This window comes from Corylus avellana, chromosome 2 (genome assembly GCF_965113065.1).
Source record: "Corylus avellana chromosome 2, dhCorAvel1.hap1.2, whole genome shotgun sequence".
NCBI classification, from domain to species: domain Eukaryota; kingdom Viridiplantae; phylum Streptophyta; class Magnoliopsida; order Fagales; family Betulaceae; genus Corylus; species Corylus avellana.
The window spans coordinates 40060482-40075920 of record NC_142491.1 but is presented as its reverse complement, the minus strand read 5'-3'; the positions used below and the strand labels follow the sequence as shown (position 1 = coordinate 40075920).

At 35.7% G+C, this 15439-nt stretch overlaps 2 protein-coding genes and 1 long non-coding RNA gene across 3 annotated transcripts; 1 reads left to right on the top strand and 2 right to left on the bottom strand.

Annotated features, from left to right (window-relative positions):
• Positions 1–2801: 2801 nt before the first annotated feature.
• Positions 2802–5215, bottom strand: MTO3 (S-adenosylmethionine synthetase family protein). The gene is made up of 2 exons (XM_059600723.2): positions 4878–5215; positions 2802–4315 (listed from the first exon to the last, which is right to left on the bottom strand). The coding sequence occupies exon 2, from the start codon at positions 4303–4305 to the stop codon at positions 3124–3126; it is 1182 nt and encodes a 393-aa protein (XP_059456706.1). The 5' UTR covers positions 4306–4315; positions 4878–5215; the 3' UTR covers positions 2802–3123.
• A 4040-nt stretch (positions 5216–9255) lies between these two features.
• ATG8H (Ubiquitin-like superfamily protein) lies at positions 9256–11726 on the top strand. The gene is made up of 5 exons (XM_059605350.2): positions 9256–9476; positions 9573–9628; positions 10616–10668; positions 11191–11309; positions 11412–11726. Exons 1-5 carry the CDS (start codon positions 9437–9439, stop codon positions 11498–11500), a joined length of 357 nt encoding a protein of 118 aa, XP_059461333.1. The 5' UTR covers positions 9256–9436; the 3' UTR covers positions 11501–11726.
• A 2041-nt stretch (positions 11727–13767) lies between these two features.
• On the bottom strand, positions 13768–14909 carry LOC132175771 (uncharacterized). Its single transcript, XR_009439460.2, has 3 exons — positions 14830–14909; positions 13939–14021; positions 13768–13799 (listed from the first exon to the last, which is right to left on the bottom strand). It is a non-coding gene; the product is annotated as an uncharacterized LOC132175771 (long non-coding RNA).
• Positions 14910–15439: the final 530 nt, after the last annotated feature.

Below are 15439 nucleotides of genomic sequence, written 5' to 3'. Positions count from 1 at the left end.
TGGGGCTTTCCTTAGGGCATGCGAAATAAACCCTAAAATAGAAAGCCTATTCCATTGCTTTATTGAGTTGCATATCATTCCTTGGTATAACCATTTCCATGAAAATGTCTATATTCATATTCCTCTAAAAATAAAATTAAGAGGAATAGCTATTGTTTGAAGAAAAAAAAGAAAAAACATTTTGAATGAATTGTATGGCCGGCCGACCACCCCAAGCCCTAAGAGTACACCGCCGGGTGGCATTGATATTGTTGCATCTGGCCACGGACGTAACGAGCTTGGCGTTAAGATTGGAACCCTTTACCGGAGAACCGAAACATTCAAGAATCCGCTGGACTGGAACAAGGTGGTGAGCTTCTGGACGTCATCATAGTAGTCGAGCACCACGTGGACGTCGGGATCTTCTTGACTGTGCCCAAGGGGTTTTCCAGAGACACCAGCAAATCAGCAATGCCTTTGTTTCGACGGCGATGACGGTGATGGTATTTGCCGCTGTTGATTTGTTCGGAAATTTGAGTCTGGGTGAGATATATAGTCATCGAGGGCCGACGTGGCGGAGGCTTTTTCATGTCGCATCGGAAAATTATCGGAAGAGAAACAACGGCTAATAAAAATAGAGGACTACTATCCTTACAAATAAATTTTATAAAAAAAAATTTTACAAATTAATGTTGAATATGATTGAATATAAAATAAGTTCAAATTTTAAAAAATCTAATCATATTGTGCCACATTAATTTATAAAAATTTTTCTAATAAAATTTGTTTATAAACCTAGAATTTCTCATAAAAATAATATTTATCCAAATTAGGAGTTTCTCTTTCTTTATATACACATAGATATCTATCTTTTAAGGAATTTTGGATCAATTCTAGTAAAAGCAAATGTGTTTCCACAAACCACATTTTAATAATAATAATAAAATTGAAAAGAATTGAAACATGATATCAACATTACAAACTTTTAAACTTTAAAATTATAATTGTAAAACTGCTTATACTTCGATGAAAAACAATCGAAAGAGTGGGTGGGTCAAACAAAGATGTTGTGGAGATGGTGGCTTAGGAAGGTTTCTCCACTTGCAACATTGTATGATGATGATTCATGGGTTTGAATTCTCAAATGGGATGATAGTAAAATCTCACAGATTTTGTTCATATTACAGGATATGGGATAGTTCCCATCCACACCCTTTCTTTTGGTAGTGTTGGAAGCAATTATGTACCCAAAAACCATTTACCTTTGTCTCATGATATGCCACACTAACTTAATTTCCAAGTGCCAACATCCCATAACAAGGCAGAAAGAGGATACACTTAGGTAATAATGATTGACCAATTAGAAGCTTCTTTTTCACTACCAAAAAAATAATAATAAAATATTTTTTTTCATGGTAAAAACTATTATAAAGAAAAAGAGATCGGGTAAAGAACTGAGTACAATTCGAACATCCAATTACATGCAATTCAAATAGTCTCACAAAAATAGCAAGAGCTTATCTACTTGATAGGTGGGCTCCAATTCCAAACTCCTTAAGATAAGTGGATTCTGCCCCTACCTACTACCATATGGAGCTGCACATTCTAATCTTGTCTTTCATGATAATCTATGCAAATAATTTATAATGTGTTATCATGCTTAAAAACATGCCCCATAGGTTGTCACAGTCGTCGAATGTTTTTACTCATATTGAGCTCAACCACAAAATGAAGCTCAAAGTTGTATATAACTTAATGGCATTCTCATTTGGCCCCTTATTTTGGATCTTTAGTTTGAAGAATTAAGATGCTAGAATGCATGTTTTTATTCTCCATTTGGCTCCATTTGAGAAGCATGAACAGTGCTTTCCACTAGTAGGGAGCACTACTTCACTCCCTACATCTTAAAAAAAATTAAAGTTCTAACATTTTCTTTCCTCTCTCTCACACATATATATATATATCACACACATATATATATATATATATATATATATATATATGAAAATAGTAAAAGCGGATCCTTAGTTAGGTACTTCAAAGAGTGCAGGGTATTTTGAAAATGAAAAAAATTTGGATTCATATCTCATGCAATGCCCTAAGGTGCAACACATTTTTTATGGGTCTTTCGTTTTAAATGAACTGGCAAGGTCATGCCAACAATTAAAAAAAAAGGGGGGTTAAAATTCATGTCAATACCATTAAAAAACAAATATGTTGCCCTCAACCTCATTAAAAATCAAAAGAAATAGAAAATTAAAAATATTAAAAACTTTAAAAAAAAAAAAAAAAAAAAAAAAAAAAAATTTAAAGAAAATACTTTCATTTAATTCGCAAACACTTGAGTTACAGTCTTACAGACCCCCAGGAAATCACCAAAAGCTAGCATTAAATCTGGTTTGATTGGTAACAATATGGCAAACAAGCATGTGAGAATTGGAAGAACTTCTAACCCGTCCCGCTCGAAAATTCTTAGGAGAGCCAATTCTGCATGCAGTCTCTTAACAAACAACAACTGGAACAGGATCAGGATTCCAAGCTAGCACACTAAATCAGCACATGCACAGTAGAAAGGAAGCAGAAAGGCAGGAGATGATCCTACTATGGCCTGTCATTACCAGCCAAACAACATGATCAATTGATAATGATTATGAAGCTTTGCAACACATCAGAAGCGTTTGATTGGATCATTGTCAATTTCAGTGAGGCAGATAAAACAACCATAGATGTGACTCAAAGAGTTGTGAATACAAGGGGAAACATTAGAAGTCCAATGCTAGAAACAGCTCAATTATAAGGAAAGCAATTGTCTCACATGCACATTGTCAAAAAGCATTGCAAATTATGCAACTTCACATTGATGCAGCTCTGCTGCCAACCAACCATTCTCTTTCATATATTAATTCTCCTTCCAGCTGCCAGCAGCATTACAATACAACTCCAACAATAGCTTTTCATTCGTTTATGATATCCATGAACCCTCATAAAAAGACTACATTATCTTCCGAAAGAACACATGAAATATAATAAAAATAAAAGAACACATGCATAGGAAGAGCCAAAAGGCAAACTCCTGCTTTTCAGAGCAGGAGCAAATAACAAAGCAGGTTAATTATATCTTGGATATGGATGACAAGACCTTAATCAAGCTTGGCCCTTCTCCCACTTAAGGGGCTTCACCACCTCCCATGTGAAGTCAGAATCATCCCTGCCAAAATGTCCATAAGCAGCGGTCTTCAAGAACCTGCCATTGCCACCCCTCTTGAGATCAAGGTTAATGGCGATCATACCAGGCCTGAAATCAAAGCTCTCCTTCACAATCTTGAGGATCTCTTTGTCGGGAATCTTTCCGGTAGCATAGGTGTCAACAAACACCGACAGTGGCTCAGGAACTCCAATGGCATAAGAGACTTGCACAATGCACCTCCTGGCAAGTCCACTGGCCACAATGCTCTTTGCAGCCTGCCTGACAATGTAAGCACCACTCCTATCCACCTTTGTCGGATCCTTGCCAGAAAATGCACCACCACCATGAGCACCCCATCCACCATATGTGTCAATAATGATCTTCCGCCCGGTGAGACCAGCATCACCATGAGGACCACCAATGACAAAACGACCAGATGGGTTAAGGTGGAAGATGGTCTTCTCGTCAAGGTACTTCTCAGGAACCACAGGCTTGATCACATGCTCTTTGAGATCAGCCGCAATCTCATCATTGGTAACGGTCTCATCATGCTGAGTAGAGATGAGCACGGTGTGAACACGAACAGGAACCATTGCGCCATTGTCATTGTAATACTCAACAGTGACTTGGGTTTTCCCATCTGGCCTAAGCCACGGGCATGTGCCATTCTTGCGGACCTCAGTGAGGCGAGCGCCGAGCTTGGTTGCAAGCACATGGCTCAAAGGCATCAACTCAGGGGTCTCGTCTGTTGCATAACCAAACATGTGGCCCTGGTCACCAGCGCCAATCTCCTCAGGCCGCTTGGTGAGGTGACCATGGACACCCTGAGCAATGTCAGGGCTCTGCTGCTCAATGTTGACAAGGACCTTGCAGTTGTCAGCGTCCAGGCCGACATCGTCCGAAACAAACCCAATGGCTCTGCATGTGTCGCGCACGATTTTCTCGTAGTCCACATTGGCCTTGGTTGTGATCTCTCCGAACACCATGACCATGTTGGTCTTGGTGCAGGTCTCACAGGCCACCTTGCTCTCAGCGTCCTGTGCTAGGCAAGCATCAAGTACCGCATCAGAGATCTGGTCACAGAGCTTGTCTGGGTGCCCCTCGTTCACTGATTCAGAGGTAAATAGGAAGGTCTCCATTTCTTTCAATCTGCACAAAAAGTTATGATTAAAAGAAGCCCATTAATTCAGAAGGGATTTTCCTGTAATATTAAAATCTCGCTAAAAAATCTTCATAGTGTTAATTAATCTCTTCTGCAAAGAGAAATCCACGATAGATCTATTAGAATGCAGTACACGGATCCAGCACTTTCTGCCAGATATGTCCTCCGCTGCTAGAACAGCAACCGACAACCCCTTAATTAATTTAAGTTTGCCATGGACAATCTTAAAAATACCCACTAAATTTAAATAACAGAAAATTCCGTACACATGCAAGAAATTATATTGAACACACAAAATTGGCGGTTTCATTCATGGGTTCCTCAAAACACCCAATGCCCAATTTGCCCCCAGATCTGCAGCCTTAATGTGCGCATTAGGAGAAAAGTGACAAATTAAAGAAATCAAGAAACCGATTTGGTTTGTAAAACGCGGATCTGGGCAGCGTTTGAATCAAAAGAAAAGAAAAGAAAGCGGAAATGGAAATTAAACAAAAAGAAACTAATCCGTAACACAACGAAAAAGAATCAAAGAAATGGGCAAATGCCTACCTCGGGAGGAAGAGATGGGGGGAGAGAGTGTTCAACCCTTGATGTTGCGGTTGCTTGGAGTGTAATAGACCCAATGCCTTCTTCTTCCCAAGCGGTACGAATTCAAAGTTGGGTTTAGAGGTGCGAATTTATAGGGAAATGAGGAGCCCCCAAGCGGCGCATTTTGGGGTAGATTCATTCACTGTTACATACACGTCTGAGTTTCACCTCACTGGTTTAATCTCAGCCGTCGGTGGGGACGTGTCGGTACGTAAAATTGAGGATTTTGAGGATTGAGGAGGACGCGTTTTACGGAGTTTAGCTGTCAGGGCTGTAAAACCCACCACTCACCTTTGACCTTGACTGATCACCCCCACCGGCCCCGGCATGATTCCAAATTGCAATATTACTAAATATGGAAACTTGTAATAATATATTGACATGCCAATTTAATATAAAAGATTTAATGAGGCCTTGATTAACTTGTTTTAAATTTTAATTGTTATTATAACTTAATAATATAGTCATGAGTGTTAATTGACACGTCACACATTAGAGGACCTCACTTCTATATAAGTTGGCTCTCGGATATGTTCGATACTAAAACTTAAGAAGTTGATCGAGGTTGTGAAATCACAATTTAATTGTGAAGCCCTAATGTTCGGTCGACTAAACTTATGGCATAAAGCATGTTTAAGATTGCGTTTGAAAAATAGAGTTTTTAAGTCAAAAATACGCTTTTTGGCAAAAGCTTTATTTTTAAACTTTTGTCAAAAGTGCATTTTAATAATTTTAAGGCTTTTTGAACTCTTAAAAACGCTTTTAATTTTTTTACCAAACGAACATTTTTTTCTTCAAACAAACTTTCTGAGTGTTAAAATCACTTTTAGGTCTCTCAAGCATAATTCCGAACGAGCCCTTAGTCGATGAAACCCAGACACTAATTTTAATAGACTTTGATCTAAAACCTTGGTTTTTTTCAACCTCTATATAAGCCTTACCTACCACAACCTCTGTAGACATTGAGAGGCATTATTTCAATTGTTTTGAAAAGTTTTTCCAGTCACTAATTTTAATAGACTTTAACCTAAAACCTTGGTTTTTTTCAACCTCTATGTAAGCCTTACCTACCACAACCTCTGTAGACATTGAGGGGCATTATTTCAATTGTTTTGAAAAGTTTTTCCTTTGTTCTTGAGTCTAAACAGTTACAAACCTTCTCATAGTTTCATTATAGAAAAAAAAAATTCTCATAGTTTCATTTTCATCATTTAAATCATAGTAGATTCTACAACTTCCGGAGTTATGGGTTGAAGAATATGAGATTTATTCGTAAAGAGATTTGGCTTACATGTTGTTATTAAAATAACAGTATGTATGCTATAGCTTAATTAACGGTCAAGATTAAATTTCTTAAAATATCTTTTTATTTTCTCTCTCTTATTAAATGCTTCTAAAAGTAAGTCAACTTTAAAATTTAATTTTAACCGTTGATTCAACAACATTATACACATTATTATTAAAATAACAGTATGTAAGCCGAATCATTCGTAAAGATGATTCATGTAAAAAAAAAAAAAAAAAAGCCCATAAGTTTCAGAGCCATTGTAATGGGAAGTGGACGTTTTGTTTTATTGGGATTACAAATTGGATCTTTAGAGTACAGAAGTAAGAATAGATTGTGACATAAGGCTTCTATGGTTAATGCATTTGGGGTTCGGTAGCCTCCGAAATGGTTTTAATTTTAAAAATTTATTCAAAAGTTTTTCACTTTATTACCAAAATTGTTGTATTATTTGATTTTATGATTTCTTGGATTTTTTTTTTCTTAGCAAAAATGTAAGATGAGGAGATCAATTGTGGCTATTATATCCAAGTATGACCATAATAACGCATACCCGTTGGGAGTCGCACAAGAGGAGCCTAGACAATAAAAATCGCAGGCGCGCTCTTTATTCCAACTAAACCGTAGCCTAACCCAGCCTCGCATCAATAAAAATTCAATGTGACTAATACTAATTAAGCATATGTGAGGATTCTCTATTGCAGAGTTTTAAACCCACTCCTTAGTATATACCCTAATCACTTGAAAGCTTCTTTGTGTCATTGAACCACTACCATCGATGGTATGCTTTCTTGGACTTTGGTATTGATAATTGTGCAATAAAATTGATAGTTCATCACTCTGAGCCGCAAGTGGGGTTTTGGACGGCAACATATTAGAAGAAGATTAATGTGGTTGTGGCAGTGATAGACAATAGTAGTGGTGCTAGTGACAACTATGATTATATTAAAATAATATCTTAATATAAAGACTTAAATAATTTAGATTCAAATAGTACCACATACTTGTCGCTCAGAATCAGGCTAGGTAGGTATTGACTCTTGAGCATTGCTTGTTTCTCTAGGGATGGGTTTGGTGAGTCCTTGAGTTGGTGACTTGGTGTTATATCCTCTTCAACCTTGACGCTGCCAAGCCACCAAAACCCAGTCAAAAACCAAGAAAAAACCCACCAAATAACCAAGTTCAAACCGTTGTTAACCAAGTTCAAACCCACCAAATAGCCAATATCATAGGGCTACTAAAGCAGCCTCTATATGAAAAATTAACGGAGCGTTTGAACTTGAAAATTTTCAGAAAACTTTTTTAAACTTTCACGTGTTTTGAAATTACTATTTCGAAATTCAAAAATTATCAATTAAGAGTATTAAACTTTCAATTACTCCATTCCATTAAGATTTTCCATTAATCTTATCAAACTTTTCAAAAACCCATGTTTGACATTTATTTTTTTATTTTTTTTAATGCAAAGCCCAAACGAAATGAGGTAATCAAACGAAATTGAAAGCTTAATACCCTTAATTGAAAGTTTTTAAACTTTTAGGGGTAATATAGAGAGTTTTGTGAAATTTCTCCTAAAAAGAATACACATTCCCAAAACCAGACACACATTTCCTTTCTCCAAAAAATAAAAACCCTTACCGTCGACGTTCTTTCTTTTACAAGTAGTCTGTTATCGCTGGTATGGTGGTCCAAAAATCCGATACTAAAGTTTATAACTCTTATGAATCGGTGAGAGTCTTGGGAATTTTTCACACAGCTATGGAATGATTGTCAAGTTGGAAAATTCTTTTGATTAATGGAAGCATGTTACTCTTGTTGAGAAGCTTGAACGTGACAAGCACATGATCTGTTGAGCGATGGAGCCATGCCACCCATCCCAAAGGCAAAAGAGGAGGTGGAGGACCACGATCACAATTACGACATACCACATTTGCTTATTCAATCAACATCATGCCCACCTCTATTGCATTCATGTACTAGATTATTTAATCAAACCATGTTACATGGACCACAAAAAAATCTTTAAACGATTATGCTGTGGTAATAATTCTTAATTTTCTTGGCAATAAATGATAATTTTGGTTCCCATTTGAATTTTAATATGTACATTTTTTTTTTTAATCGAACACTTAAAAAGGTTCCAAGGAATACTTTTAGAGTAATTATAAGAGTCCCTCTTATGTTTTTCAATTTTTTATTTTTTTAATGGCGGATGTGTGAAGTACAATGTGAATTGTCATATTATGTTGTAAATGTAATAAGTGTCATATAGACTGTAACATGATAATTTATATTTTAGTGGTTGTCTTAGTAAGTACTACGTGAATTTGTAAAAGAGTTGTAATTAAAAAAAAATAAAAATGTAACAGTACTTAGCATTTCCTATACATTCAATTATCAATAGGCCCTTTTCTGTCCACAAAAATACAGACTACTTCTGTTCTTAATATGGCATCATAACTAGAGGTCATAAATTCGAACCCCGATTTCACAATTCACCCTATTTAAGTTTCTAAGAGGTAGTTCAATCGGCTGGACATCACACCTCATGAAACAGAGGTTAATAGTTCGAATCCTCGTTTCCCCTCTTATGTGGACATGTAAAAAAAAAAAAAAAAACCCTATTTAAGTTAAATATTAAGGTGTTGGGCCTTACTTATTACGAAAATGTTTTAGTCTACACGTGAAGAAGAGTGTTAAAATATAAATTAAATGATTAAATTTATCTATTCATATTCCAATCAACTTAAATTTTTGAGATAATTATCATTATTTCAACCGACAAAAAATGACCAAAAAAAAAATCTTATTTTCCTATTTCGTTAATTCCTTTCATTCTCCTCCAAGTATTGGTGCCGCGCCAGCGCGCCAACTAATTACACTCGAGCAATCAATCAATGTGAATAGATATAGAGCCTATCGGTGACCGACTAAAATGTCTAGGCCCAAAACTATTTGGGCGGCCCATATATGTCCACGTCATTACTAACCGCTAAAGGCTCTATTGACTTCCATAGTTGCCCATAGCCTCATCTAACCTCACCGACAAAGCAACAGATAACCATTTCCTACCCAAACTATACAACATTTCCAGCTGTCCCTGGAATTCCAAAGCCCCCCATTTTCCAAATCATTTCGTTTTCGCCGAAAGTTCAAAAAAAAAAAAAAAAAAAAACTGCCCAAGATTTCAATTCCTGTTTCTGACTCAAACTCCCAAAGCAAAAAAAGAGAGTCAATGGGAAAGATTCAGTCTTTCAAGAAGCAATACTCATTTGGTTCGTTCTTGTTCTAAACTCTACAATCTTGCCTCTTTCCCTCAAATTCTTCTATAAATATTATTGTTATTATTATTTTTTGGTTTGATGATGCAGAGGAACGCCTTGAAGACGCAAAGAATATAATTATGAAATACCCAGATCGAGTCCCCGTAAGTATTCAGGCTCTTATGCCTTTGGGTATGAGCTATTTTTGAGTTGTTTTTGTTGTTCTGATTGTTCTTTTATATAGTGTTCAAAATGTTGTTAGCTGAGATTTGAAATTGATAACTTTGAGGTCGAACATCTTTGTAGCGTGGGTAAAATGTATGTTAACAAATTTGCCATGAGTTGACTATTCGTTTTGCTGTGATTTGTTTATATCTATGTTTATTTGATGTACTTCTGCAGGGTCATAATTTATCAATAGATTCTGAGTTTGTGTTTCATGAATTTAATGGGTTAGTAGACATATGAATTTGAGCACCGGAAGATATTAAGAGAAACCCGGATGTACAAATTATCGACCAATCTATATTTTGTGCAGAAAAATCTGAAAGCATTAGCTCATGCCCTTTGTGCTATCATCTGTGATAGACATAGACCTTAATGAGAAAGAAATTGGTTCTATTTGATAATGTGTTTTTTTTTTTTTTTTTTTTTTTTGGGGGGGGGGGGGGGGGGGGGGGTATTTTTTGTTTTTGGGTTGAAAGTGTTTTGTGTTTGGGTTGTTTGTTAATATTTTTGTTTTGAGAAGAAAACAAAAGACAAAACAAAAACTATAACAAATGTGATTGTAATGTGGGATGTCTTACTGCTACAAATGAAAGTTTCTTGGGTAAGACATTTAGTTTTAGTTTGTGAATGCGGGCCCTCTTTGAAAGTCATTTTTATTAAATAAAAATAGTCTCTGAAACTTCAGATTTTCCTTTTTACAAGCTTAGGACCAAATGATGACTCAATGACAAAAGCTACTCTTTGGTTTGGATTGGGTTATGTCATTCTTGACTGTGATTTTGTGCTTTAAAGGTTCTGTTAGTCTATGCTTTTCCTCTCATTACATGTGCAGATCTCTGAAATTAAGCAGGACTCTATGGTTTAGCCACCCTTTTGTTTAAGCTGAAATATCATATGTATTTTTCTATATGCTCTTCTTGCAGGTGGTCATCGAAAGATATTCAAGGACAGACCTGCCTGAAATGGAGAAGAAAAAGTAGGCTCAACCTGTCATTATTATATTCCAATTCTTTAGTACAGTTTCTTTTGTTAAAAAGCAAACTTACATGCCATGAAATACATGTGGCTTTCATACCCGAAAAATTTAAGTACTTCTTGGCAATCATTTTTGCAGTATCGGTATGCCACTGGTAAACAAGTTGCTGACTTCAGTTTATTTCCTGATTTGGTATAGTTGTAGTGTAAATGCTATTTCATTTTTAGTTATATTATTAGTCTCCTCTTCATGTGAATAACTTCATCTGGAAAAATAGAGAGCTTTGCTTTTGTCAGTTGTGCCTTCATGTTCTTTGTTTGCTACTCTGTAAAACAACATAATTTTGTTCCTAGATGAATCTCCTTTAACTGTTTTGATGAAATTGGAATGCATCAATGCAGATGATGAGTTCCAAATGCTGGTGAATCAATGTCTAGAAAAACTGAGAGATTTTAACCTTTTTTTCTTATATTCTCATATGGAGGTGACTAATCTGTCCTTGTGTACCCTTATTCATTCTAGATACCTGGTTCCTCGAGACATGTCTGTTGGCCAATTTATCCACATATTAAGTAGCAGGCTGCATTTGACTCCTGGAAAAGCTCTTTTTGTTTTTGTAAAGAACACCTTACCTCAAACAGGTAAATATAGCCTCGTCATTAACTCTTTGCTAAAGTTGGGTTAGCTTCTGCTCTGTGTTAGAAACCTGCTAACACAATTTTGTTAATGACTTTCATCTACAGCTAGTCCTATGGATTCCATCTATGACTCTTACAAGGATGATGATGGGTTTCTGTATATGTGTTACAGCAGTGAGAAAACCTTTGGCTAACATGTTCCATATATTCCTCAAAAACATTTGTATGTCTATTCTTCATTCTTGTAACTATTTGTGGCTCAGAAAAGTTAAGTGTTGAGTATTTGTTGTCCACTTATTCTGAACCATGAACGTGCGGCCTGTTTGGCTTGACAGAATAATCTCACTTGTAAAGAACATGTATTTTATTATGTGTTATGTATAGTTAAAATGGTGCCATATATATAGCTTCTTCTGTAATGTCTTTAGGGAAAGTAGAAAAGCAAAGTAATGCAATAATGTCTTGATGTTTATTTTATTCTCACAATTCCCGACTCATACTTCACCCAAAGAGAGTTACTTCAGCTCTATTACCTTAAAAAGATTAGCCATGTTACAAATGAAGTTTTCTAAATTTACTTATAATGTTCAGTCTTATTTAATAAGAAATTAATATAAAACTTAGCACTTATGAATCTCATATACAATGAAAGAGTTAGCCACATTTATAGATAGTGTAATTTTGGCTCTTTCCGATTTTAAAACATCGGATCAACAGGTCTTGAGACACCAATGTGGGTGATGTAGCGTAAGTGAAACCAATCGGACTTGAAGCTATTGAGCATGATTGGTAAAGAGTTTTGTCATTGGTTTTTTGGTAAAGAGTTTTGTCGTCGGTTTTTTATTTGGATATTAATAAGAAGAAGTGATTGATGTGATATAAATATGAAAAGATATTTGAATTTTTTTGTGAGATAACAGTTAAAAGAGTTGTTTGGTAATTAAAAAAAAAGAGACCCATAAGCTCAAGTCCTAGGAACTGTCCCACTAATAAAAGATAATAATAAAATATTATTTAAGATTAAAAAATAATAATAATAATAAAAAAGAAAAGAAAAAAAGAAGTGGTTGGCCACTCTGTCTTGGCCATAAGGGGTGGCAGGACCACCCCATTCCCCACGGCTCTTGAGGGTGGCCGGCCGGTATGGGGTGGTCGAAGCCAACCCATGGCCCTTGGGGGTGGCTACCCCCAACAACTCATTATTATTATTATTTTGGCCCTTAGGGGTGACCGAAGCCACCTCCAGGTCCAACGGGCCACCCCATGGCACCCCTTGCCAACCCCAACTAAAATGGGGTGGCCAGCCACCCTTTTTTTATATTCAATATTATTTTTTTATTAGTGGGATATGCGTTATAAATTTTAGCTATGAACATAATATTTTCTAGCCTATTTTGGATTAGAGAGGATCATATTCCTTCACTTTGGCCACCATATCTCAAATCTATTAATGCTTTTAACTGGGCCGGTGAAAAGAACAATTATTGTAGCCGAGCTCTTTCTGATGCAAGTTATGATCCTGTGAGAAAAACCTTCACAATAACCCAATGAAAAAAAAAAATGTGAAATGAGCAAATTGTTGTCATTAGAAACTAAGCCATTGATAATATATTTTTCTTAATTAGTTAGAGGAAAACAAAACACATCTTCAAGTTTGAATTTAGATCCAAAATTGTGGAAATAAACATTATTACTAATGTGAGAAATATGGAGATCAGTATTGTACACCATTCTACAGGTGTGTCATATGAGCTGTTAGGGATGAGGAAATACCCGCCCAACCCGCAAAACCTGCCTCTCCCCACCCATTTTCCCTAAGAAAAACACAGATCCGGGTTGGTTTTTCAGTTACCCACATGAGGCAGGGCTTGTTGCGTTTTTTAAAAATCTCAGGTACCAGCCCCGTGGATCGGATTGCGGGTTGCATATATTATAAATAAAAATAAAAATAAAAACCAATTTAATGATTTGATCAAGGATGACGTTGAACATCAAACATCAAGTGACAACTTTAGCGATTTACATCTACGAAAAATGAACCTAACCTAAACACATCTCCATGGTACTTCAATTATGGTTACTGATGAAATAAGAGAGGTTAATTATGTCCTTATCAGTTTTGTTATTTGATGTTCAACGTCATCCTTGATCAAATCATTTAATTGTTTTTTCTTTTTTTTCTTTTTTTGGTATAATGGGAAGCACCATGGAGATGTGTTTAGGTTTGGTTCATTTTTCATAGATGTAAATCGCTAAAGTTGTCACTTGAAGTTCTAGATGCTATTTTCATCTTACACCTTTCTTTTCTTTATTTTTCGTTTTCATCCGAGACGCTTTGGTTAAAAAGATTTTGAAATTAAATTATAATACAAAAAAACTTACGCATAACGCGAGTTATATGCTAATGAATAAGCTTTCTTTACCCTCAAATTCACTTCCGCCTACAATCTTTGGAGGACAGTAAGCTTTCTTTACCTTCAAATTCACTTCCGCCTACGACATTCAGGAAAATAAATGTAAGGTTAAAACCCACGTTTGATACTTTCATTATACCTGTATTTTATGTGCAACTGATAGAAGCAATGCAACAACATAAATCGCAAGTTAATACACCACTTTACTATCACCCTACCTCATCATCTTCCATAAAAATGGAGGACGATGGATCACTTTTTGACATCTTCTCCTGCCCTTGCTGTAAACCAGGTAACATATCTGTAAATCACCATTAAGCAAAACTAATAAACACCACAAAACTATTCACACAAAACATTGTAGGATAGAAAAATAAAGATAGAAATAGTTCGAGAAATTAGGAAGATACGGTTGTTAAAAAATGGAGCCAAATGAGTAAATAATGGTAGTATTTTTTAGAAGACGTCAAATGAATAGTATATGGTTGTTGCACCAACCAAGACGTTAAAATAATAGTGTATGGTTGTTGCAACAACCAAGCCGTCAAATGAATAATGCATGGTTGTTGCACCAACCATGGACTTTCATGTTTCTCACCAACTCTTCTACACCTATATAAGGAGCATCAAACTTCAATGTTTCAAAAGCGAATTAAGACAAGAAAAGAATAGAGAGAGAAAAGAAGGAAATGTTGAGAGAAAAGAGTATAGAGAGATAAGTCTAGTGTTAGACATATAAGAATTGCATATCACAACATAGAAGAGTTGTGTGCAATCTCTCTCGGAAATATCTCTTGTAAAGTCTCATTGTTATTTTCTCTCAAAGTAGTGAAATCTCTGCAACTCGGTGGATGTAGGCAGTATTGGCTGAACCACAAATAAATTTATTGTCTTGTGTGTGATTGTGCGTGCTCATAGTATTAATCAAAATACACGTGTATATTTTGTCTAGAAAAGATTGGATTTTAAGTGAGACCAATGTAACTATTCCAATCTTATTTGGGAACATATCGAACTGTATCTTTAATAAAATACTATTTACCGAGCATTGTTGTTTTTCTTGACAGATTGGATCCCAAGATCCTCGAGAGGCCTAATTTCCTAACAACGGTGTGACAAAATAATGGGCTTGTTCTTCCTCTTGATGTCATCACAGTACTCTCTAGTAAGTACATACATTTTCCGCTGATCCATTCCCAGTTGGCAAATGTCGGCCCATTATGACCCAAAAAAAAAACAAAAAAAAATATTTCATATAGTCAAGAATGATGAGTTTTCACAAAATCAACACAAAATTTTCCTTTTCCCCCCAAATTCAATTCCAAATTATGCATTATATTGACAATCATATGCACCCTGTTCAAAAGACAATACTACAAGAAAATCAAAGTCTCCAAAACAAGGTGTAATGACCCAGCAAAATCACTAGTCACAAACATGTTATTACTCCAAAAATACTAGTCAAGTTGTAATTGAAGTTCTTTATAATTACTTATAAAACACAGTCTCACCTATTAAGAAATCAATATGGGAGTTAACACCTATAAGAATCTTTATAATTTACCCATTCAATGTGGGCAATTAATATTTTCCTAATATTGGACTAACTTTTTAGGAGTGTCATAATCTCCTTCACCCAAATCCTTGACGTCCTCGTCAAGGCCCACACCATGCAAGGCCTAAGCATCATATGATATTATTAGGTTGTCTTATACCATT

Bases quoted from the DNA above. Each gene is read 5' to 3' on its own strand.
- MTO3 (XM_059600723.2), bottom strand. From the start codon at position 4,305: ATGGAGACCTTCCTATTTACCTCTGAATCAGTGAACGAGGGGCACCCA.
- ATG8H (XM_059605350.2), top strand. From the start codon at position 9,437: ATGGGAAAGATTCAGTCTTTCAAGAAGCAATACTCATTTG. The intron at 9,629-10,615 runs GTAAGTATTCAG...CTCTTCTTGCAG, and splicing joins AATACCCAGATCGAGTCCCC to GTGGTCATCGAAAGATATTC. The intron at 11,310-11,411 runs GTAAATATAGCC...TTTCATCTACAG, and splicing joins GAACACCTTACCTCAAACAG to CTAGTCCTATGGATTCCATC.